The following is a 25857-nucleotide window of genomic DNA, read 5'->3' on the forward strand; positions in this document are numbered from 1 at the left end:
GGCAAAAAAGGAGACAAATACGATAAACTCTATAAAAAAGACCACAACAATTCTTGTTAACTAAAGGTGTCCATATACTACATATAATTGAAACAACCAAAACTATAAATGACGCTGCCATTAAAAAAAATAATAGATGAAATCCAAAAAAATAGAGAGGAACTGAAAAATTCAATCAAGGCAAGTGAAACTAGGTTATTGCCAACGGTCGAAAACCTCAAAACTAGAATTCACGATTTGGAAAAAGAAAATTTCTCCTTGAAAAATAAGGTTGAATTTTTAGAGAAAAACAGCGAAGAAAACAACATTGTCATTTATGGAATAGGTGTAGAAGAGGACATTTCAGTAGAAATGTCCTCTTCTACACCTCTTCTACACCTACTTTTTCCCAATCGGTCCCAAGACCGATTGGGAAAAAGTAGAAAATGTCCTGTTAAAGTAGAATTCATTTCCTACTTAACGAAAAAGAATGTACTACGAAACGTTAAAAAGTTAAAAGGTTCTGGTATTTCCATCGTACACAATCTCACAAAAAAGGAACATGAAGAATACAGAATTTTGAGAATACACTTAACAAGAAGAAAGGGGGAGAGGAGAAAGGAATTGCTGCATCAGAAGAAACAAGTTGGTGATAAATGGCAATGAGTTTACAGTTGAGGAGTTACTAAGAATCGAAGAAGACGAAGTTGTACCAAAGACAAATAGTACTCCTGCTACACTGACGCAGAAACTGCTTCTACATCCGGAAAAACATTGGAAAAACTTATGAAACTTCGTTCTAACTCGTCTTCATTAAATATTGGAAAAAAATCAAAGTGGTAGCAAAGAAAAACTTCATTACACTATCATTATCCATTAATTATAAGTCTTTGTTGTTTTCATCAAACTATCATCTATCATTTTATTTATTGTATGAGCAATATGGATCGAACTTGAACAAATGTGCAGTATATCGGATCACCCTGTTGATACTTGCAATAACAATACCTTTTCTTTCGTACACCAAAATATTAGAAGCATAACAAAAAATATTGATGAATTTGATTTATATTCAAGCGAAACAGATACAGTGTTCTATTGTATTATTCTAACAGAAACTTGGTTGATTCAAGACATTAATTTCTTCAGTAAAAGTGGGTACGAGACATGGGATGTTCACATTGAGAAAGTTACAAAAACCTTAAGAAGTATGCTGTTCAAATTCAAATATTTGAGTAAATTACTTGACACTCATCACTTGAAGATCATTTATTTCGCCCTAGTGGAATCTCGTATTCAATACGCCATATTGAGCTGGGGTGGGGTCGCTGCTATTCACCTGAAAAAGTTAGAAATAGTAAAACATCTCTGAGCAGTACAAAAATCGGACAACGAAATATAACTTACCTCATTCCAAAAATATTCAATGTTCTGCCCACTGAACAAAAAATGAATATAATGAATATAAATTCTTGTCAAATGTTGAAAAAAATAATCAGAAACTACGTACTTAACTTGAATCGAGATCTGGTTCGCTCTCTCATCGACTAACTGACCTTCTGAATATTATGTTATTATTAAATTTTTATATGGATCAATATAGTTCGTCAATTCTAATAATTCTCAAATTGTTTGTTTACTGTTTTTGTGTATTATTAACTTTATCGTAGTCATATCTAAAACAAGTGTCAAAATGTTATGAATCAATATAGAAATTAACAAAGTGAGACCAATTCAAACCACTGTATATTGTAAATATGAAAAGAAATGTAAATTTAATTGTGCAAATCCCACGCGCAACTTTAGTTTTAGTGGGAATTCCATGAAAATATTGTTGATTTTTTTTTTGCATAGAATATAGTAATATTCATTACTACACCAAAGGTTCCAAACAATGCATCATAAGTAGGATATAATGGCAATCAGGTTACATCAACAACATTTGAACTCACATACACATACAAATTGACATTATCAAGTAAAGCTAGACATCCAAAGCGAATTTTTTATCATTGAATTCATACACAAATGGTGAGAACGTTAAATAGTACTGCAAATTTTTCTTATTTTTTTCCTTTTGTTCCTTTCTTTGTTTCTTTTTTTGCGGCAATTCCCTCCTCAATCACTTTCTCAGCGTATTTTTGTTTCATAGAGTATGCAGATTCCATCATAAAGCGTGATTGGTTTCGACAATCTAAAAGTAATTGTTACATTAATTTTTATATCAGAGAACTATAATAAAAATAATAACATTAATTGATCCCAAGAAATGTGCATACAAATTTGACACACACACACACACACACACACACACATATATATATATATATATATATATATATATATATATATATATATATATATATATATATATATATTTTGTTCATCTCTTCAAGCAACTTTTGAAATCTCCATTAGGTTGTGCTTTGAAAATGACCGATCAAGTGATTTTTCTTCCCTGTCCAATTTGACATTTTTTCCAAAAAATGTTCAGAAAAGCAATTATTGCTCGAAATTTCGAAAATCGGTAAAGAGAAAAGATGATTGTTTTTTCATTTTTCACCCATATACCAATTTTTAGCTCTTTAGTACAAATTTAGTTTTTTTACAGTTTTTCGAAAATTTGACATTTGCCGATTTCTCAAATTTAGCCAAACCTCAACAAAGTTAGTGCTTTATGCCTAACTTATCTTTCCAACGCATTTTTATTACCGATTGCAATTCTAAATACAACTTATTTCGCAAAAATTTAAAACACCAAAAAAAATTATGCCAAAAATGATGCAAAGTTGATACAGTTTTTAAAAACAGTTAAATATCTCACTTTATTTCTACTTTTTGTGAAATAGCTTGATACATAAGCATAATTAAAAAACAATATCAATGAAAAGTCAATAATTTATTCTTTACTGCACTTTTCAAATAGTTAAACTTTGATTTACTAATTACGAAAAATTACAACGAAATTAAACTAAGGGTACTGTGGAAACAATTGAACTGAACTGAATAAGCAAAATATTTTATTGTCATATGACATTTGTTGAATAACTCAAAATAGTGTTTATCAGTTTTAGATTTAAAATAGTTTATTCGTTGTCTATTGTGTTGTTAAAAATCGTTTTAATATGCGGCGAGAATACCGGTCACCGACAAGCAGCTGATATTTTCAATGCCAGACATCCTGCAAGAAATATGCATCAGTCAACAGTTAGTAGAATAATAGCTAACTTTAAATCTACTGGCTCGGTTGAGAGTAATTTTAGAAAAGCCTTCTAGATATACTGAAGAAGTGGAATTTGAAATATGTTTGGATGTCGTAGAACATAAAAAAACAAGTTTTCAAGATATTGCAGATAGAACAGATATTAACCGAGAGAGTGTGCGATGTATTTAACACAAAAATAAATTTACGCCTTATAAACCGAAATTTATCAATACATCAAAAGAAAGGGACTTCGATATGCGCTTGTATTTTTTTTTTGGTTTCAAGGGGAAAAAGAAGAAAATCATCATTTTCCTTATCAAATTTTATGGACACATGAAGCGACCTTCTCTTCAAATGGTGTTGTGAGCTCGCAAAACTGCAGGTGGTGGGCAAAAGAAAACCCACATTTCGTAATCGAATGTCGAGATCAATATTCGTTTAAGACGAATGTATGGTGTGGCATATTAAACGATCAAATAATAGGACCATATTTTTTTAGACATAATTTAAATTCTGCGGACTACCTACACTTTGTGAATACCGAACTATCTGAAGTTTTGGATAATATGCCCCTTCAAGTAAGAAATGTTGTGTGGTATCAGTGTGATGGTGCACCTATTCATACTACAAGGGTGGTTAAAGAGCGTCTTATGGAAATATTTAGGGGCAAAGTAATCAGTCGCAATATGGAACACTTTTGGCCGCCTAGACCTCCTGATATAACCCCACTAGACTTCTTCTTGTGGGGTTACTTAAAACAAAAGGTGTATAAGCAAAGACCTTTTTGAGATATAAACCATTTATAGGCAGTTATTCGAGAATGTGTTGTAAGCACGAAACCCCGTAGTATAAAGAATGCAGTTAAAGATGTTCTAAAAAAGACAATTGATTGCATTGATTGTGGTGGAAGGCACACCGAAATGTGACTTTTTATTTTGTATTTCTATTAGTATTCACATGGTTTAGGCATATGTTTCGATTTCATTTAGTGTTCTTAATTTAAATTATAACTTTATTTTAACAAATGTTTGTTAGAATTTTTTACGGTTTAGTTTTCTAGGCAACAAAATCTAAATTGATTTCTGAAGTAATTTTGTTCATTCATACCTCATAAAAGATATTTAGTAAATGTGAAATTACTTTCGTATAATTCCTTCCTTCAGTTTAATTGCGTTGTAATTTTTCGTAATTAGTAAATCAAAGTTTAACTGTTTGAAAAGTGCAGTAAAGAATAAATTATTGACTTTTCATTGATATTGTTTTTTAATTATGCTTATATATCAAGCTATTTCGCAAAAAGTAGAAATAAAGTGAAATATTCATCTGTTTTTAAAAACTGTATTAACTTTGCATCATTTTTGGCATGATTTTTTCTGGTGTTTTAAATTTTTGCGAAATAAGTTGTATTTAGAATTGCAATTGGTAATAAAAATACGTTGGAAAGATAAGTTAGGCATAAAGCACTAACTTTGTTGAGGTTTGGCTAAATTTGTGAAATCGGCAAATGTCAAATTTTCGAAAAACTGTAAAAAAACTAAATTTGTACTAGAGAGCTAGAAATTGATATATGGGTAGAAAATGAAAAAACAATCTTTTTTTCTCTTTACCGATTTTCGAAATTTCGAGCAATAACTGCTTTTCTGAACATTTTTTGGAAAAAATGTCAAATTTGACAGGGAATGAAAATAACTTGATCGGTTATATATATATATATATATATATATATATATATATATATATATATATATATATATATATATATATATATATAAAGTGGATAATAAAGGGTAAGGTTGGACAACACTTGGTTACCAAAAGAAAGAGATATAAATTCACGGAGCCACCAGCAGGAACCAGCCGCACATTTGTGGTTTCAGTTAATAGATCTTGTGTTCATCATATGAACTGAAACACAAAATCAACGGAAACAACAGCCACAGCATCAATAATTCAATAGAACTCACAGACAAAATCTCAATGACAAACGTCAGCACGAACACTAAACTATTCCCATTCGATATAAAAAACATGTGTTCCGACGTACAGATCAACGAAAGTATAAACATCATATCAGAGAAACTAAAACACCAAAACATAAACAGGACCTACATTAACTAGATGAAATCCACCCTCAATACAATACTCAACCAAAACTATTTCGAATCCGAAGGAAAAGTTCATAAATGAACAAATGGTCTAGCGATAGAACACCCACTATCTAGCATTATATCCGAAATATACCTGCAAACCATAGATGAGAAAATTTTCAGAACAATCAAAACACACGATTAAAAAGGATATTGGTTCATATATGTTTACGATGGTCTATATACATCACAAAACAAAGGAATAAGAATAGAACAAATTACAGAGGAAATTAACAAAATGAATTAAAAACTCATTTTCAGCATAGAGAAAGAAAACGACTCAAAACTCAACTAACTGGACATAACTATCGGATACAATCACAACAAAACAATTTCAAATGGCATACCCAATGCCACCCTCAAACAAAATGGCTGCATATGACGCTTTCATCTACAGAATGCTAAGGATACCACTTTGCAATGAAGCCCAAAACGAGGAAAGGAAGTTTATATACCAAATAGCAAACGAGAACGGATATACCCAAAATTGGAAAATTGGAATATAGAATAAAAAAATACAGAACAAGGATCAGACTACTCCAACAGTTGAAACAACACAAAAATGGACTGCATTCACATACATAGGTCACCAAACCGAAAAATTACCAAACATCTTCAAACCCTTGAAAATCAACACCACTTACAAGCCGAACCAGAAAATAACACAAAAAATAAACAGCTATGAAAAAGCAGAAGACAAAAATCTAAACGGTGTGTACAACGTACAATGTTCGGTCTGCAACAAATTCTATATACCAAGAAGAAACTGATCTAAACGTAAGACGAGCACAAAATAGCATACGTCATACAAAACAAACATAACTTTCCCCACCAGAAAACATCAAACTCATAAAACAAGTCAATAAAGAAAACCATATGAATATCTGGGAAAACCTAAACATCCATAAATTCGAAAGCCATAATTCACTTATCGAAGAACAAATACAAATCAAAACACAATGAGACCTAACATTCAATATACTTCACAAAACAATACACATTTCTAGAAGCAATGAACCTGGTGAGGCACCAACACAAAGAATAGTACCTGATGTAACCCAAGTACAGGCAAATGTGAAGAGACATTCACCCTTAGAAGCTTGATACCAAACAGTTGGACTACAGTAGGGATGAACTACGATGACTAGCCTTCTAACAGGTCACTGTCTTTTGAATCATCCTTTGCAGAGACTCAGACTGTCAGGAGACAGTGTGTGTCGCCTCTGTTTCGAAAATGATGAATCAGCAGAGCACATATTTTATGCCTGCCCCGCTGGGGACCAAATCAGGTTTTTAGAGTGTAGCAGAGCCCTACTCTTACTACCTGACCTGAAACACCACTCAACGTACAAACTAATCAACTTCGTTAAGAAGCTGGGTTTATTTGCTCGAGTGTCAATAGGTGTGAGTCGCAATAAACGCTTGTGTGTTGCGGTGGAGGGTCGAATAGACCCACTCACTTTGGACCTTAGCTAACCTAACCTAGTATGACCCGACTTCTTGCTTCACAAGTTTCAAGTCCGTACAAATTTCGCCAGAACAATTAATGAAATTGAAAACTCAAATCTTCTTATTGTGAATCAAACATTACAGATAGCAAATATGGTGCAACATGTACGACTATTTCTGAAGATTTTTCAGTGTCACTACTGGAGTATTTGAAAAAGTATTCATTTCAAACGACTACAAAAATTTCATCTACTTTTATCAGTTCATGCAAGATCACTGGCGAAAATTGTAATATGAAATGATATTTTGGAATATTACCATTGTACCAGTTTTGCACTATATTGAAGTTCTCAACTTGTTTTTCACAGAGTTGTTCCAAATCAGCTAAATATTTCGTTTGACGATCTGTGAATTCTACCATACGATTAAACTCATTGGTTGAATCCTTTTCCAGATCTTCGGCAGTCTTCAATTTCCTACATTGATAACAAAGATAAAATTAAAATGTACAGACAATACACTAATTTTCCATCTAAATCTTAATGAAAATTGGTTTCAATGATTGAAGAAATATTTCATGATAATGAACATTGAAAACATGAAATAAATTGATAGAAATATATTTTGGGGACAGATTAGATTTCGGGAAAGAAGGGTTGTTAGCTTTCTACTTTTCCAGTTTAGATTTGAAATTGACTTCTATGTAAGATATTCAAATGATTTTTGACCTCTTTCCTTCCTTCAAAAGTTTCCCACATTTTCAGTGTGGAGATGGAGAAGCAGAAAGCCTTTTCCTTTTCGAAAACATGATGTTTTACCTTTCAAACCTCCCTTTACTATCAACAGGTACTAACAAATATTTGGTTATATCGTACGGTTCAATAATTTCTGATTGGAAAATATTTGGATTCAAACTCCTTTCTGTCAAACTTTCACAGAAATCAAGATTGGGAACCTTATTTTCTTCCAAGAAATTATTCCTGAAACATTACAAAATTGGTTGAGGCTTTTGCAGCCAAGATTTTCAGTGTTACGACCGTCGTTCGGGTTTGAAGGCCGTCCTAACGTTTCGCCAGCACGAGTGGCTGGCTTCTTCAGAGGTCTATTCATCTTAATTGATCACCGATGACTCATAAAATCATTATCAATGTCGAAAACCACTTAGAAGACCATCTTGAGAACAGAAGCCGTCCCGCCAAGGCTCTATGGTCTTCCGAAGATACAGAAAAAGATATTCCGTTGAGACCCACAGTGAGTGCACCGGGTTCACCTACGTATTACTTGTCAAAACATCTTGCATCGCTCCTCCAGCCTCACGTTGGAAAAACAACCACGTACTTGAAGGATTCAACAGACTTTGTGGGAAAAATTAAGAGCCAAGTGATATTCTAGTCAGTTTCGACGTTGTGTCCTTGTTCACCAATGCCCCGCTGGAAGATTCTTTGAGAGAGGTAATCAACCTGTTCCCTAGTGATATTGTCAGACTCTTCAAGGCCTGCCTCACTGGAAGTTACGTCTAATGGAGAGGAGATTTCTATGAGCAATTAGACGGCGTAGCGATGGGAAGTACACTCAGCCCAGTAATAGCCAACTTCTTCATGGAGAAATTTGGGAAGTAGGCAATCGACGCTTTTGATTTCAAACCAACCATTTGGCTAGGATACGTAGACTACACCTTCGTTATCTGGAGACATGGAAGGGGCAGACTGAACTTATTTCTAGATCACATATATGCTCAACACCCTAGCATCAAAGTCACCATGGAGACTGAACAGGAATTACGAATAGCTTTTCTAGATGTACTCTTCAAAAGGCGTGGCACAAGACTGGCATAAAGTGTACCGAAAACCGACACACACGGACATATATCTGCATGCGCTTTCGAACCATAATCCAAGTCAAAAGCGGGAAATTATCAATACCCTGACGAAACGTGCCCGTAGAATATGTGAACCGGAACACCTACAAGAAAAATTGGAACATCTTCAAGTGGCTTTAAGATCGAATGGGTACAATGTAACCGAGATCTACAAGGCCATGAAACTGAAGACTTCTACAAGTCACAATAGGGAGGAAACTCAAACGGTTGCACATGCGTTTCTACCGTACATCCCTAGTGTTACAGATAGAATCGGAAAAATTCTAAGGCAGCATAACATAAAAACAGTGTTTAAGTCCACCAGGAAAATACAGCAAAGCCTGAACTCTGCGAAAGACAAAAGATATCCACTATCAGCTGCGGGGGTATACCGTATACCATGCACCTGCAGAAAAGTTTATATCGGTACCATCAAAATATCCATGGGTACAAGGCTGAATGAACATCGGAGATACTATGATGCACTGTTTGGAAACTTTGTTAAAGTAATGAATATTACTGGAATTTTTCCCAACACCAAATCGTTATTTTCAATACCTCGACACGTGTTTCGATCACCAAGTGATCATCTTCAAGAGGGAAATTGAACTGATTTCCTTCCTCTTGAAGATGATCACTTGGTGATCGAAACACGTGTCAAAGTGTTGGAAATAACCATTTGGTGTCGGGAAAAAACTCCAGTGATATTCATCGGAGAAACTGTAGATTAGTTCAAATAGAAAAATCGGCAGTAGCGGAACACGCGTTTAATGAAGAAGACCATTCGATACTGTTTGAAGATGTGAAACTACTTGCACCTGATCATTGATACCACAGTCGGCTTGTACGGGAAGCCATAGAAATCCATAAACATACAGAAAACTACAACAGAAAAGAGGAGGCGATAACGCTTAACCGGATTTGGAATCCCATATCAAAAGATTCTAAGGTGGCAGCAGCGCAACGCAATGTAACAGGTAATAACACTTCTGCCAATAACAACGCACCAATTAGAAAGGCGGGCTACTTGTATCAACATAAATACAGCTTACGAACTAGAAATCACTAGTCATCGGTGATCCATCAGGATGAATAGACCTCTGAAAAAGCCAGCCATTCGTGCTGGAGAAACGTTAGGATGCAGTTCCAAACCACGACGGCCTTCAAACCCGAACGAAGATCTTAACACTGACATTACAAAATATTCAAAAAACTTTCTGGAAGTCGGTTGCGAAATGATATGAATGAAATTGAAAGAACTCAATTTGGCAGCTTCAACTTCATGTTCCGTTCATAATATTTCATTACGAAGTGTCCGTTTTATTTATAAGCAATTTGTGTCTGCGGATAAGAAGAGAATTCGCACCTAAGATCCTGCGATCTCTGATACCTCGAACTATCCTTCTCGTACCAACTCATTTTTTTCATTTTCACATCTAATTCTTGTCTATCGTCTTTCAAAAACGCCACAGAATCGCCTGCGTTAAAAATCATCTCCATGGCCCAGGTAGGACTTTTGCTATCATTTCGTTTATGATGCCTGAAAACAACAATAATATGCGGACGATGAAAAAGTCAATTATGAAGGATTTTTGAGGCTTCTTGACTCTATGTATCACGAATAACTTTCAGATGTAACTTTAATTTTTTCAAAGTACTATCTTACAAATTGTAGTTGAATGAAAACAAATCATATTTCCAGATGATTCATTATGGAATTTCTCAAAAGTCGGTCTTGGGACCTACTCAGTTTATGATTCATGTAAATGGTAGATGGTCAATAGTCTTACTCATTATTATCTCTGACGAGGTAACATTTCAAAAATGTATCTAAGATGAGGACCTCCAAGACTTTTCAATTTCAGGTAGAATTGCAATAAGACACAAATAGCTTGATTGAAAACGACATTTCAAGGGCTCACAAAAGATCCACCTCTCGAGTGGCATCGTTACATCAACACTTTGGGTTCCAAGTTCTCTATACACTAATATCTGCAATCTGAGAAAATAATGAGCTGAATTGCATATGATGAGGCTTTGGATCAACTTCAGTCAATCTTCCATGCAATTATATCTAGTGAGACAACTTGACATAGTTATAAGTCATGTTGCTTTGATGGAAACCAATTTTTTCTATCCTATTTCCATATATGTCACATGATTAGGTTTTGAGGTAACTTCAGTCTATCTTCTAAAATTTTCAGGTGTTAATAAGTAGCTATACAAAGAAAAGCCAATGTTGGTTGGTGTGATTCTTGTAGAACTCTGTTTGAATAAATTGAAAGTCATGAAAATGTATCCAAATCATATCCACAAATCTCTTTTATGAATTTTTGAGAATATGACAAAATATCGAACTCATCCAAATTACATGATTATAATACAATGAATAAGTATCATCTGCTAGTGACCCGGTTTAGAATATCTACATCAATTACTAATTCTCTTGATTTGAATTTGTGTAATAAACCTCCTTTACTAAGGAGATGAACGTCGATCAAACAAGTGTTCTCCGTGTAACATCGGATCAAGAGAAAGAACTCCTCAGTTCTTCATTTTTCACTCTTGAGCAGCAGAATCTGCAACAAGAGAGAGAAAAAACCAATTCTTCTTGAGCAAGTCGGTAAACCATTACGCTCGATTGACCATTCACCAAACCAGGTGCGAAAAAGCTTCACATGGCTGACTAATATATCGTCAGATACCTTCATATAGAAATTTTGCTGCGGGAATTGAAGTGGGAAACTTACACCTTCAACATGCAATAATCCCAATATTGACCTGTAGAAGTTTTTCAGAAGATGTTTCACATGTACGACTCCAGCCTAGATAGCTACAGGTTACATGAAAGGATCAAGAGAACATCTTATGGCTCGTGGGTATAATCAATACCCTGCAGACATGGGAGAAGGGTTTCTCTGATTCAAAGGGGCCCTATTCACCAAGTCATATATTTATGTTGCTTCTTTACATAACAATCGTAGTGGAAAAAGTGGCTTCTTTAACACAAATGAGTTCAGGCTCTGGTAGCAGAGCACATATTTTATGCCAGACCAGATCAGTTTTCAGCATTTGACAGAGTTTCACTCTTGCTAGCTGACCTGAAAGATCACTTACCAAATGAAGAAGTCGGCTTTGTTATTTTGTCGATCCCTAAAAACTCTCGAAGGTTGCAGCGAAGAGTCGAGTAGATATCATTCACTTCGGACCCACCTGCTACCTAACTACTACAATAATGAGTTGTCATGTGGGTGAGATTTCCTACTGATATATCTGGTCCCTCATTATTTATTTTTCAGTCAATTTTATTTTTCAGCATTCACTCAAATATTTGTTTTTATAGTATTATGCTATGATGATTGCAATTGAAGAGACTTCTTCATTTTCTGTGAGTTTTACTCAGCACTGTGAATACTTTGTACCTTTCCATCATATGTATTCATGTTTTGTTACTTACTACGAATGTTTTCTACATAAATCGTCAAAAAATATCTATCTAAAAATCTACTTTACCCTTCTCCACCCAATGGATCACCTAGAAGCAAATCTTTTTTGAGTTTTTCAACAACTTGCCACTCATTGGCAGACAATGGCCAGGAATCTTCATCTACGAAGGCTTCAATGTAGTATATGTCTGGTATAATAGTTTCCATTCCATTTTTACCGGCGACGCTAGTTTTTCTGGCTCGATGTGTAACTAAAATAATCCGAAGTTCTTAAATATGAGGAAAAATCAACTTTATATACACTAGAATGCTTTTGTGACTGAGAATATACCGAAAACATTATGAACAAACTAAATCAATATTGAAAAAAAGGAACAGGTAACCATGAGAAAATACCTTTGGCGAACTTGGATTTAGAGATTTTCTTGTCCATGGACTTCATAGACTCAGTGTATCCCATTTTCCTGTAAGTACCTTCCACCAGATTTTCCAACATAACTGATGGTACTAAGCAACCTCCTATTCCGGAAATTTCTTGGACCACCGTTCCCTTTCGATGTTGAAGCCTCAGCAAGACTTTCGCTTCCGGGTAATCCGTTGTGAAGTGAATTGTCAATAAAACAAACTCAGATCTCACCATAATCCGATATTTACAAATACGTCCTTTCGTGTTTGGGATATAATGCCCTTTAAGAATTTCGGTTTTCGTGAGAACACTGGGAAATGACACTGATTCTGCAATGGATACCCTGTTTGTGGCTAAAGCCAGCTTGAATACTACTGGATCTAACGTTGTGGTCCAACCATAGCAAAGGATAGTATATCCATTGCAGTTGTGGGGGTACTCAGCTACTACAACATTGTTGGTGAAAATTTTAACTTCATATCCGGTATCATTATTGAAGGCTCTGACTATGTAGTTGCTCAAATCACAAAAGAGCTTGATTCTGATCAACAATGGCATATACGAGTTCACAAAGAAAACTTGCCTACGTAAAACGATCCATCCTTTTTGAGCACTTCTTGCAACGTTCGGAATCGGATAGAGTGCTATAGTATTGCGATTATCTTCGTAGCATTGATATTTTTTTCGGAAGTCATATATATTTTCGTTATTGAGGAAATTTCTCAGCAACGTAGTACCTGTAATACGTGTATTAATCATGTAGCAATTGAATATCAGCAATAACAATTAACTGAGGAATATTTTCGATAGTTTCACCGTGGAGTGCATTGTTCATCGCAATAAACGAGAAAACATCCCACATTGTGATTACCAAACTATACTCCTTTCAATTTTTTTAAAGGAGTTAGTGGTTGAAGAGAAGTGATCATCAATAACTCACCTAAGTTTAAACCACCTTTTTCAGAAAAGAGGGTATAATAAATCCTTTGCAAGCATTCACCAGTTTTCTTGTAATGTTTGTTGGAAGTTTTATGTCGCTTCAAGAGCGCTCTTACATACCAACTTCTGAAGAATGATTGTATTGTTAAAGCAGCCTTCTCCATTATCTTAACGTACTTCATGTCTTCTTGATGAATGGGGTAGCAAAATTCCGTCAACTCGCCTGTCTGCTCTCTTGTAGGGAACTGCACTTCCCTGAAACCAATTTTCAGAGCTTCCAATTCATCTTCCCCCATATTGATGGTTACCAATTTCTTGAGCTCGTCATAGAATGCTTCGTGAATCATCTTCAGCTCGTATTTATCCAAATCGCTCTGAGGTTTGTAGGAGGAATAGTATTCTCTCAATCTTGCTTGAAATTCAGGTTTTCCAAATGATTTCACCATCGTTTCGAAACATTTAGTCACAGCTTTCGCCATTTTTTCTAGTGAACGTGATTCTTCTGCCATGAGAGGATATATTTCTTCCAGTGTTCCAACACACAGGGCACCATCAGAGAGAATCTGAAACATTCATTCCATTCCCTCCATTATATCCCTCAATCCTGAAGACAAATTATTTCCAAATCTAGTTCAGAACCACAGAAACATCAATCAATATATTTATTGAACTGACCTGTGTCACGTATGACATTTCAGATTTGATCCAGAGATTAAATAACTGCTTTCCTGGTTTCAGTTTCAGAACAACACTTCTAGAACCAAAGCTAGTGAGAGAATCAACAAAATCATCCACACGCTCGTTTCTCCATCTGCAACTTCCAATCACAAGAGTAGCTTGCGGCTGATAGTGTTGCCTGTTCATAGACACTTGGACGATCTTTTCCACTACTTCGAATTCCCCTTCCTTCTTCCGGATGTTATCGATAACTCTCTGAAGGAGCATCGAAGTGCATAATGAACACTCAGAGTCTAACTCTTCCAGGTCATCACTATTGTCTACTATTTTGTCTTTTTCCAAAACAGGCTGATATCCTGTTTGGGTGAGATTAATTACGATGGTTTGTTGACTCAGGGAGTCCCTGAAAAGGCTTATTGGTTCGTTTCTCTGACTCAGCAACTTTTCGGGTCTGATAATTTCCTTCCAGTTAGGAAGCAAGGTATCTTCCAAGTTCTTTATTGGCTGCGATTTGGTTTTTTTGGTTATGTTATCGCAGGATATGTTGGATATTCTAACTTTCAGGTTGAATTTGGATGGCTTGTAGTAAACCGTGAGATGTTTTATGTTTTCAAAGATTTGTTCGAGGTCTATCCATTTCGAAATATCAGGTAACAGGTCAATATTCGACCTCGACTTCTCTTTAGACTTTGAAGCCATGTTTCCTCTCGATCTTCCAGCTCCCAGGGATTTAACTGAAATTATATCGAATGACTCTCTTGAAATGATAACAAAGTGTTAATAAAAGGAATATGTGCCAAACTAGTATATTATTCATGAAGACAAAAACTGAATTAGGGCAAGTAACAAACTTATCATCTAATTTTCATTTTTAATAAAAATTTCAATTCGAAATAAATCTCAGATGATTTCACTCAGAAATTTGTACGGGTAGTAAAACTTCTTTAGCTCCATATATATATACAGGGCTATTCAAATTCGTTTCTGTGCATGGGGATCTCGTAAATGATAAGAGATAGACTGTCGGTTGAAGTGTGGTAGAGTTGTGTATTTTGGAGACCTATTCGATAATGTAAAAAAGTCGAATACAGCTCTTTTGGTTCTGGACATATACAGGAAAAACCAAAAAAGACCAAATTATCTTTTTGCCTACATCATCTTTATTCTCAGACATATTAAAAATCTGTCTACATTTCTGCTATTGGTACTTAATGTGAGCTATCCGAATATGTTCATGAATCTTTTATATAGGGTGTCATCTGACTTGGGCCACCCCCAAGAATTTTTAATTACGGACCTTTATTTTTTGTTGTAGTTTTTGGATCATAGACGTTCACTTTATACTGAGAAATTAAATTTCATTTTATATTTCCGGATGTTTGGGTAATTTTCGATTATAATTTGGTGAATGATTCTCTTTTAATTTACGGCCTTGGAAATTGGTTGACTGAGTTGAATAAAAACACTATAGCAACTTTCACGTCTCCTTATGTACCGTAGAGTTTTTAGAGAGTTTTTTTTCCATTTTCAGGTACCTTCATATTTTTTCACATTTCCATTGCTCTGAGCGTTTTCTACTATGAACTTCGAATAAGAAAGCCTTTTATGATTATCTGAAGCATATCTACAACAAAAATATATTATATGTATTTTGATGAGCAGAAAAATAAATGATAGCAATAATAACATCTGAAACGAGCACTATAATTGTAATAAATATTGAAATGAAGTAATTTATATACACAAAAAAATTGATGGCGCAATAAATGTTCGAATTGTAGTCCTTCACATGTTCCTCCAATGATTTCGCAACGATACAGCAAATAAGTATATTAAGGGCAATAAATAATATGAAAAACCGAGTTCAAAAATGTCTCGAAATGGAAGAACTCCATTTCGAAGATTCATTGCGCCATTAATTTTTTTGTGTATATAAACTTCATTTCAATTTTCATTACAATTATAGTGTTCGTTTCGGATGTTATTATTGCTATTTCTTTTTCTGCTTATATATACATATATTATAACATATAATATATTTTTGATGTAGATATGTTTGAGATAATCAGAAAAAAAACTCTCGAAAAACTCCACAGGACATAGGGAGACGTGAAAGTTGCTATTGTGTTTTTATTCAACTCAGTCAACCAATTTCCACGGCCGTAATTTAAAAGAGAATAATTCACACAATTATAATCAAATATTACCAAAACATCCCGAAATATAAAATTGATTTTAATTTCTCAGTATGAAGTGAACGTCGACGATACAGAAACTACAACAAAAAATACAAGTCCGTATTAAAAAATTCAAAGAAGGGGTGGCCCAAGTCAGATGACGCCCTGTATAAAAAATTCATGGACATATTCTGATAGCCCACATCAAGTGCCAATAGCAAAATGTAGATAGATTTTCAATATGCCTGCGAATAAAGAAGATATTGGCAAAAAATAATTTGGGAGTTTTTGGTTTTTCCTGTATATCAGTAGAATTATTTAACTACCCTATTGTATTTGCCGTTTTGGGTTTTCCTAAAATTGACCGACAGATTAAGTCTGGCTCTGTACTATTTCATAAACTTTAATGACCTTTTCAATCGGCTTCAGTAGCAAATATTTTCATGATTATTTACATTTAGCTGTAGAAACTTAAGGTTGGTATTTGCGAATATTCTTATCTATTGGGTGGGCCTATTCAGATGCCTGACCAATGACGTTCCTCCACCCCCGAATTGTTCTTCCACCATACTAAGTTGCCAAAATCTCAGGTTGATATTGTCATTTAGAAATAAGTTAGTATTAGTTAAACCTTTGTATCGAACAACTTCAATAAATATTTATCTGTGCTATCTTTGCATTTCTTTAATTTGACAGAAGACTTAGTGCAAGCCTTGTGTGTAACTCAAATATGGATGATAAAATGTGCCAAAACATTGAATAGAGACTTCGTCAGGACGAAGTAATTTGAGTTTCACAATTTAAAATTGAATATCGATAAAAAGATTTCAAAAAATTGACGCGTTGGTATTGATAATGTCAATTTTTTGAAATCTCTTCATCAATATTCAATTTTAGATTGTGAAACTCAAATTACTTCGTCTTGACAAAGTCTCTATTCAGAGGCGACAGCTTGTGAAATAGAGTAAATTTGTTTTTTGAACGTGTTTGACTGAAAATCTCATTAGTTCCTACTTTCCATGTACTACCTTCAGTCGTATGGGAGTGATCAGATAGGTTCTACAGTTTGAGCCTAGATGATGACATCACGTTGAAAGCGCTGTTGAAAGCGCTCGCATATAATTAAATAGGAGTTATAAAGCTTCAAATCATTTTTGTAACTAACTTTTGTAACTAATTTTCCTTTATTTTCAGTATTTTAATATACAGTGGTCAACTTGCCAAGTTTTTTGTCCAACAGACTGGAACAGCTATCTACCGGTGGCTCTTAAATTGAAATCAATATGGGAATCATCAAAAAGAGTACTTATCTATTTCCCCTTTCCTCTCATGCAGACCTCCGACTTTGTAGGTACGTGTGGCAGATACCCAACGGAAAAACAACAACTAACCCAGCTAATGCCGCGCAGAGAGAGTTGAAGTGAAACCATCAGGCACCTGTGCAACGTCTTATAATATAATATATATATATATATATATATATATATATATATATATATATATATATATATATATGCATGCCAATAAACAATGAATTGATTCATTATTATAACCATTATATCAGAAGTAGAATTGAGAGCGATTTTGTTTATACTCTAGTTTCTGAAGAAACTGAGTATGACATAATATCAAATATTTGGCAATGATGATATAACTATAACAATCATTCAACTCTGATGTCCTCTAATAATACTCATTATCACCCATATAATAAATCAATGTCTCTCAAAAATTATTTTCTCAACTTATATAAGTTTGCTTAAATCACCCCAATTCCAATTGACCCCAATTGACTACAGTGATCTTCGTTCGATTAATACTTTACCAACTTGGTCGAAAATTATTGAAATAATAATGAAAACTCAAATTCGTAGCTTTCTGTCTAACACCAGTAGGTATCCTACCACACAAACAATCGGGATTCAGAAAAGGGTATAGTTGCGCAACTGCCTTTGCAGATATTTCGGACGACATATTAGAGGCAACTGATAAAAATCAAATGAGCATACTAATTCTACTTGACTATTCGAAGGCATTCGATTTAATAGATCACGATATTCTCTTATCAATGTAACATTACTTTAGATTCAGCTGTTCAGCACGTTCTCTAATGGCTGGCTTAGTATCTGCACAATAGAACACGAATAGTAAAAATCAATGATGAGAAATCCACTTCCATGAAGTTGTGTTGTGGAGTACCTCAGGGTAGTATTCTTGGCCCTCTATTATTCACACTATATACTTCTAATTTTATAAACGTTTTGAAATACTGTAATTTCCATTTTTACGCTGATGATACTCAGATATATTTTTCATTCAATTTCGATCTTGATTCCTTACAAAAATTATCAAACGATTTTGCTCTGAAAATCAATTCAAAAAATATGTCGCTATGATATTTGGCAAAGAAAATATATCACAGTTATTTAATAATCAAGTCGTTTCGAATATAGGTGATATGGAAATACCTATCAAATATTCTCATAAAAATTTGGGACTGACAATAGACACATCTATTTGTTTCAGAGAACATTTCGAATCAATTAAAGAATGCATATTCATCTCTTGAGATAATTTACACGCAAAGACAGTTTTTGTCGGTGAAGGTAAAAATATGTTCTGTGACTCCTTGGTACTCAACTCTCAACACTTTAACCACAGTCCTTGCTTGAACGGAGAAGATGCCCGTCGAATACAGAAAGTGCAAATTTCATGTGCTCGACTAATATATGGTATACGTAAATTCATTCGAATATCTATATCGGAAAAGCTTAAAAAATTGAAGTGGCCCAATATGTAGAATGGGCGAGGTCATCATATGGCGTGTATGTTTCACAGCATATTTAAATCAAGCACACCACCCTATCTTTATAAGACATTGAAGTACAGGACAGACGTTCATAGTCTGAATATTCGCCGTCAAATACTGCTTACTATACCTAGACCCACAAAAGAAATATACAGACGTTCTTCCTCTAACAATGTCACAATTTGTATCAGCAATATTTTCAAGTTGAACATTACATTTTTAGAACTATCGCCAACAGCATTTCGTTTTGAATTCGAACATTATTTATTTGATGACCATGGAAGTCACGACTGGATTACAAATAATGCTCTCTCTTTCCTCCTTTTTTTTCTCCTTCTCTTCTTTCCCTTCTATTTTTATCGCTCCTTGGAAAACATTTGAAATGTTGACATCAAATTAGTCATTAAGCTGTGAAATCATTTTTCTTCATCTCTTCTGGTCGTGATCTAAGATCCGAAGATGTATCTGCTATTATCTGAATCAATGTTTTCTCTCTGTTGTTCTCATACCCCAATATATGTGTGTCAAAATTTTTATTCTTTTTTTTTTAATTGTTACCTACATCTTCATTATAAGACATATTTTTAACTGTAATATGTCGTGGGAAATAAAATTATTATTATCATTATTATTTTTTTTACCGTATATGCGCTGGTCAGGCCGTATCCCCCGAAGCCTCGATACATTCGGGAAGGCGCGCCAGCATTATCAATCACTCTCCACACCGTGAAGTAAGTGATCATTGGGTCCGAGAATCATGTACCCTGAGCAAGCGCAGTAAGCCAAGAATGACAGCCTTCTGCATCTGTGCGGCTAAGATTTCTGCCTCAGTGCGGCACGCCGGGTATGATTTTAAGATTCGAGAGTAGAGAGGGCATCATTCCACCAAGGACTCCAATAATCAGAACAACCATCTTGACAGAGTGATCTGGATAGAGTCTGCGGAGTTCGAAGAGAAAATCTCGATATTTTATCCGTTTTTCATCCTCTTTTTTGTAGAGTTTCTTTTCTATCACCAAATGAGGATTCACATCGCTCCAGTAACGACAATTATATCTGTTCACTTCATCATTCAACATGAAAGAACTTCCGTCTGAATAAAACATGTATTGTATAATAGGTTTGGGTTATTGGTCAATTTCTTGCTGAACACCTCACAAAACTGAAGTCGATGATCAGGATCATCTTCATTTAATTCCTGAACAAGCCTTATTTTGAAAGGATGGAATGTGTCGGCTTTCAAAATCCGAAAAACACTAGAAGCTAATACACCAGACGTTCTAGCTACTTGTCTAATAGATTGTCGATTATCCATTTGAACATGTCCTGAAACTGCAACTCCAACTCCGTCATCTCTGACAGGACGGGTGGAGCCTTCATGTTTTTTGTTGTGAACAGAACCTGAAGTTCGGAACTTATTCATTAACTATTTAACGTATTGATATGGCTCACGTTGTGGTCTGGATGATTCGTATTATAAATTCTTACAGCAGCTCCAGCATATTCATTATTTCGATAATGGGTTGCAACAATTTCTATTCTTTCTTCAGTATAATAAACCATTTTGGAACACAGTGGAATAATAATTAGTGACGAAGTGACAGTGGCCAACTATCTATTTTTTGTTCTGCGACTAGATTCAACAAAAACTACCAGTGCAGAAAAAACTAACAGTGTCGTCCATTTCAAAACGTTTACTACTAATTGAGTAAATTCTACAAATCTAGAAGACCTGCGACAGAGAATTGTTCGGGACTGCCGATTTCTGACTCCGGACATCTTCAATAATGTAAGGAACGGTTTCGACAGTATGAAACTAGACGGAGGTCATTTTGAACACTTTATCCGTTGATTGTGTTGCCATTGATACTACTTTTGTTGTAGTATCAACAAAAGTAGTATCTGTTTTTTCTTAAATAAAACGTTCAACATTCATTTTCTCAATAACTAAGAAACGAATTTCAAAAAAAAAACAGAAGTAATAGAGGGACAAAAGTCCTTTCCAATGATATACCACTCAACCCCCATGCTATTGAAAAAATAGGGGAGGAGTTGCTGACCGTACGGGGCTGAATTTTCGGGTATGTTTTCCATATCAGAATAAGTCCCCCTAGAAATTAAAATTGACGTGTTCTTTGAAATTTTAGATTACACGATCGATTCTGACTCACAGGGGGATCAAATTTTCGTTGAAACGCCCTGTATGATGAAATGAAGAGAAGTAAGATATTTTCAATACGTGGTTACTGGTTTGAAATGTTTTAGAACAAATAACACACTGGAGAGCTTACAAAGTACATAATCTACATGGCAGGACCATTTCAAGTGATCATCAACGATTGTATCAAAAAAAATACATTTTGTCTTTATAGATATGAATAGTAATAGTCATTTAAACAAAATGGATATGTTACGAATGATGAATTTCATCAACCAATGTTGTCATTTATTGATAGATTTCTTAATGCGATTTTTGACATCAGCTTATCTCTACATACTTCAATTCATACATTTCATTTTTTTCTTCACCTATGATTTCAATTCGACTTTCATCCATAAATATTCTGTTGATTCTGTATCTATTCAGAGAATAAATATAATCTTCTTTTGATTGAGTGACACTACTTAGTTTTCCAACGTACACCCACCACTGTCTTTATCTAGCCCGAGTAACTCTGAACATCGATTTCCTGAACATGATAAATTTGAACTAATTTTTCAATAAAAAAATTACCTGATGGTAAACTTCCGTATGTGATATGGCTTGTAATACTCTCAACTACTACCGATCTGGATTTCTGGTTGTCAAGAACCTCATTATCGTACACACTCCTGAACGGATCGACAGTTTTCAAACATCTTATGGGAACAGAGCTTTCCAAAGGGGGAATTAATTGTTTCTCGATAGCCCAATCTAGCCATCTGTATTGCTTCCACCTCGGGAAATCTGCAATAAAATATGCATTATAGATTTCAATAGGTAACAAGATATCTCAATAAAGGCTTCACGAACTCTATGAATTCATATTGTGTGAGGATGTTTCAGGGTTCACATATTTTCTTACGCTAATTACAATTGTAAAAAATAATAAATAGAAAATACATTAGTATCAATCACATCAATAAACCACAAAAATAAGCACTTTATGTGAATGAAAATGTACTCCAAAAATTTTAACTGAACATTTCAAGGTTGCGAGAAAAATGAATTTTACAGTTTTCAATACGTTTTGAACTATTTTATACAATCAACAAAAAAATTTGGAAATTGTTTCTCGCGCACCAATGAAAAGACCAATGATTTTCATTCCACCATTAATTATTTATTTCTCCTCAAAGAATTTGGAAGTTGGTTCATTGATTCATTTTTCCCCAGTGTCAAGTTCAGCAGATTGTCTCCAAGCAGGCGTATAGCTCTTTTCTAGATAGAATTCAGCATCTTCCTAAGGAGGTCTGATCTGAGATTCATAAAGCATCAAAAGTTGCTGAGGTGGCTACAGTTTTCTGGTTCGGAACAGTGTTCCAAGCTTTTGAGGAGCAGCCTTTGCAATTCCAGCGACATTAATTGTGCTGAGACGTATTGGTGCCCGTTTCAACCCCCCAACAAACTTATCGAAGCAAAAAGCGGAATTGTGCCTCCTGACATTATTATATCCAGTTCGGAGAAATAGTTGGAGACAATTTGTATCCCTGGGAAACACTAGCGTTGATGGTAAAAGTATTCGAGAGATATTTATCGGCCTCTTGCAGGAAAAGTTCTTCAAGGAAGCTGGAGAGCCATACACAAAAATGATTCGACAAGCCGTGTTAGGAATCACACGTTAAAAGGTGAGACCTCGTTATTCCTTAGCTAGCACAAGTTTCGTTCGTAGGGCTGCGACAGTTGCTTAACGGAAACAGATTTTGAAACAGACAGACAGATATGATCGAAGTTTGGCCAGCAAACCCTCATGCAACACACGGTCGAAGGCCTTAGAAATATCAAGCGCAACTGCTTATGACCCTTCATGTTTCTTGATTGCGTTATTCCAAATATGAGTGACATACGATAGATGGTCGCCGGTTGATCTTTGGTTCCGAAAGCCATGTTGATGATCGCTCTAGATGTTGAAGCCTCCATAATTTTTGATATTACTGATATTGTTTTATTCAACATAAATGCAATGTCCGTCTTTCTGTATATTGTTTTAATGTCTATTCTACTAGTGCTACTATTGGAAATATAGTTGACTTCCCCACAAACTTCAAATTTTTTAGATAATGTGGTGGCTATTAGGTGATGAATGATGTGACAATATCCCAAGACGTGAGGTTTCAGTCACAGTACTTCTGCTATCTGTTCTGGGATCTATCTGTTATTTCTCTTAGACTAAATATACATCCTGTGTTTTCAATAGCTTCTTTCCACTCAGATGTCAGGCTCTCTCGAGTCTTCATCCAATAATTTGCTGGAGTGTATTGATTGTATAGTTCCACCCCTCTTGCTTTCATTTTCAAAATTTTTTCAATGTTATATTCTCTTACTCTAAGAATATATCTCTACTTTCACCCAGAATAGGTCCACTTGTCATTGCTGATAACTATATTCAGTTCTTTCAAACATGTGTCAGCTTCGTCATCGAAGGATCTTATTTTGTCAAGTGGCACATTCTGTAGTGATATGAGTTATATTGGAGCTTTGAAGAAACGCTTCCCATGATGTTTCAAAGAGAATTCTTGGAAAATAGTGGAGCAAACACTCTGAAGGTAACGCCAGCATCTCTTCGAAAGAAGATTTTGTCATATTGTTGGTATCGGAGAGAGAGGGTCCACTAGAATTAGTGGTCATATTGAAAAGTTTAGTATTTGAAATTTTTTATTACATTTGAGCAAATGAGAAAAGATTAGATTTTCCAAATTTGATTTCAATTTGTTGATGAATTTTTGTGAATCCTTTACTATCTCTTCTTGAAAGGTTACACCCAGATATTTCATTTTATCGTTTTTAGGTATGAACTGGATAAATTTTTTTGTCAATGATGACATGCCAGTGAATTTTGACATTCATAATTACGCTTTCATCGTTATTTGAATTTGAACTAATTTCAGAAAATTTGCCTTCGCCAATTTCAGTGCGAATTAGCACTTTTCTCATATTCACCAATCAATACAGTATCATCAGCAAAATCTAAAATGGGTACGGAAAGAAAGTTTCTGTCCGAACAATAGCCATACAAATTAGGAGTAGAAAATGTTTTGTTTTCGTTTTTCTATTGGAAGTTTTAACCTCTATTGAATTATTTCGTTGAAGGTTCATCAAGATGTTCTGCAATTTTCCTCGTGAAGAGGAATGTTTTGTCAAGATGATCATGGCCAATCTTATCGTAGGCTTCACTAATGTCCAAAAATACCACTGTAATGTCATTTTTATTAAATTTCTATTTCAACGGTCTATTGAGATTAGAAGTATTCATATGAGATCCTGGAAGATACCTGAATCTTCTTTGGTTCACAGTAAACCAAGATGTTGAAGACAATATCCTTGCAGACCATGATCAAGCTCTCAGTTTCCAACTTGACTTCAGAAAAGCGAAGATCATTTGCATTGATAAGCCAATTCAATACCTTACTTGGTATCGAAAACAAAACCTATTTCATTAATCGCTCTGGTCAACTTGAAATTGAAATATTGAAAACAGCAATTAGCCCTAATACGGAACATTCAATACATAAAAAAGATTTAATGAGAAGAAGCAAAAATCTGATCAAAACATGTAAAAGGTATCAGATTCAACTATTAATCTGCAGTAAAAAAACGAATATCTGATATCTAGCTTTCGAATGGGTTTTTCTTTCAACATTACAAATCCACTCTTCACCTCAACATTTGTGAAAATTTTAGTAATTCATGTTTTTCATAAAATCGGGTAGAACGTTAAAAACTTGGATCCTATGTAGGTAAGAGATCTTTGTTCTATTTTTTTGTGGTACTAGCACATCAAATTCACTTTTGTTGCTTGTCTGATGATCATGTTCTATAGGAATTGATTCCATCCCTCCTTTGAACTGTTTGAGCAGAATTGTTTTCGAAACACTTTTCATTCCAAAGAAAACACCAGTTTCAAGATAGCAAGAATGGGGAAAATGAAAAAAAAAATTAAATCGTCGATCAGTTTCAACTATTTTGTTGCTGATACTCAAGGTATATTTGAGTAACCACCTGGTTAGCAACATTGAAAACGGTATTTTCTGGAATACTCCGTATTCCAGAAAATACCGGCTTCAAGATAGCAAGAACATGGAGAATAAAAAACAATATTGAAAATCGGCCGATCAAGGCCAACTAGTTTGTTGCTGATTCTCGGAGTGTATTCAAGTACCCCCCTGATGAGCAATGAATTTGAAACACTTCACTCTCAGGAAAACCAGTTTCAAGATAGCAAAAACGAGGAAAAAGAAAAAAAAATTAAAATCGGCCGATCGGTTTCAACTATTTTGTTGCTGATACTCAAGGTGTATTTGAGTATACTCTTGGTAAGCAACAAATTTAAAACATCTTTAATTCCAGGAAAAACCAGTTTCAAGATAGCAGGATCAGAAAAAAAAATATTTAAAAATGTTTCGCTATATCCAAGGTTTAGCAACTGAATAGTAACTAAATCTACTGTAAAGATCAAAGGAAAAGTATATAATTTATTGAGTTACCTTGCTACCTTTATATCACGATAGCATTATTTGCGATTTCTAGGGATCGGCACGAGCAACAAAATCGTTGTTTTGGCAAC

At 34.6% G+C, this 25857-nt stretch overlaps 1 protein-coding gene across 3 annotated transcripts in view; it reads right to left on the reverse strand.

Annotated features, from left to right (window-relative positions):
• Nucleotides 1-1847: 1847 nt before the first annotated feature.
• Nucleotides 1848-25857, reverse strand: part of LOC111503355 (androglobin-like) — a 40052-nt gene continuing 16042 nt past the window's right edge. For 2 of the 3 annotated variants that reach the window (XM_074177999.1, XM_074178000.1), the window contains exons 7-15: nucleotides 21828-22040; nucleotides 14105-14841; nucleotides 13431-13992; nucleotides 12481-13227; nucleotides 12152-12335; nucleotides 10005-10178; nucleotides 7599-7760; nucleotides 7099-7256; nucleotides 1849-2173 (exon numbers count right to left, since the gene is read on the reverse strand). In XM_074177999.1, coding sequence (XP_074034100.1) covers nucleotides 2043-2173; nucleotides 7099-7256; nucleotides 7599-7760; nucleotides 10005-10178; nucleotides 12152-12335; nucleotides 12481-13227; nucleotides 13431-13992; nucleotides 14105-14841; nucleotides 21828-22040 — 3068 coding nt within the window. In that variant the 3' untranslated portion in view covers nucleotides 1849-2042. Of the gene's footprint in view, nucleotides 2174-7098; nucleotides 7257-7598; nucleotides 7761-10004; nucleotides 10179-12151; nucleotides 12336-12480; nucleotides 13228-13430; nucleotides 13993-14104; nucleotides 14842-21827; nucleotides 22041-25857 lie in introns of all 3 variants that reach the window. The other variant, XM_074178001.1, reaches the window with a different exon arrangement.

The sequence above is a fragment of the Leptinotarsa decemlineata genome, unplaced genomic scaffold (assembly GCF_025532065.1).
Source record: "Leptinotarsa decemlineata unplaced genomic scaffold, Ldec_3_MD MMD2_tig00003335_RagTag_RagTag, whole genome shotgun sequence".
NCBI lineage: Eukaryota > Metazoa > Arthropoda > Insecta > Coleoptera > Chrysomelidae > Leptinotarsa > Leptinotarsa decemlineata.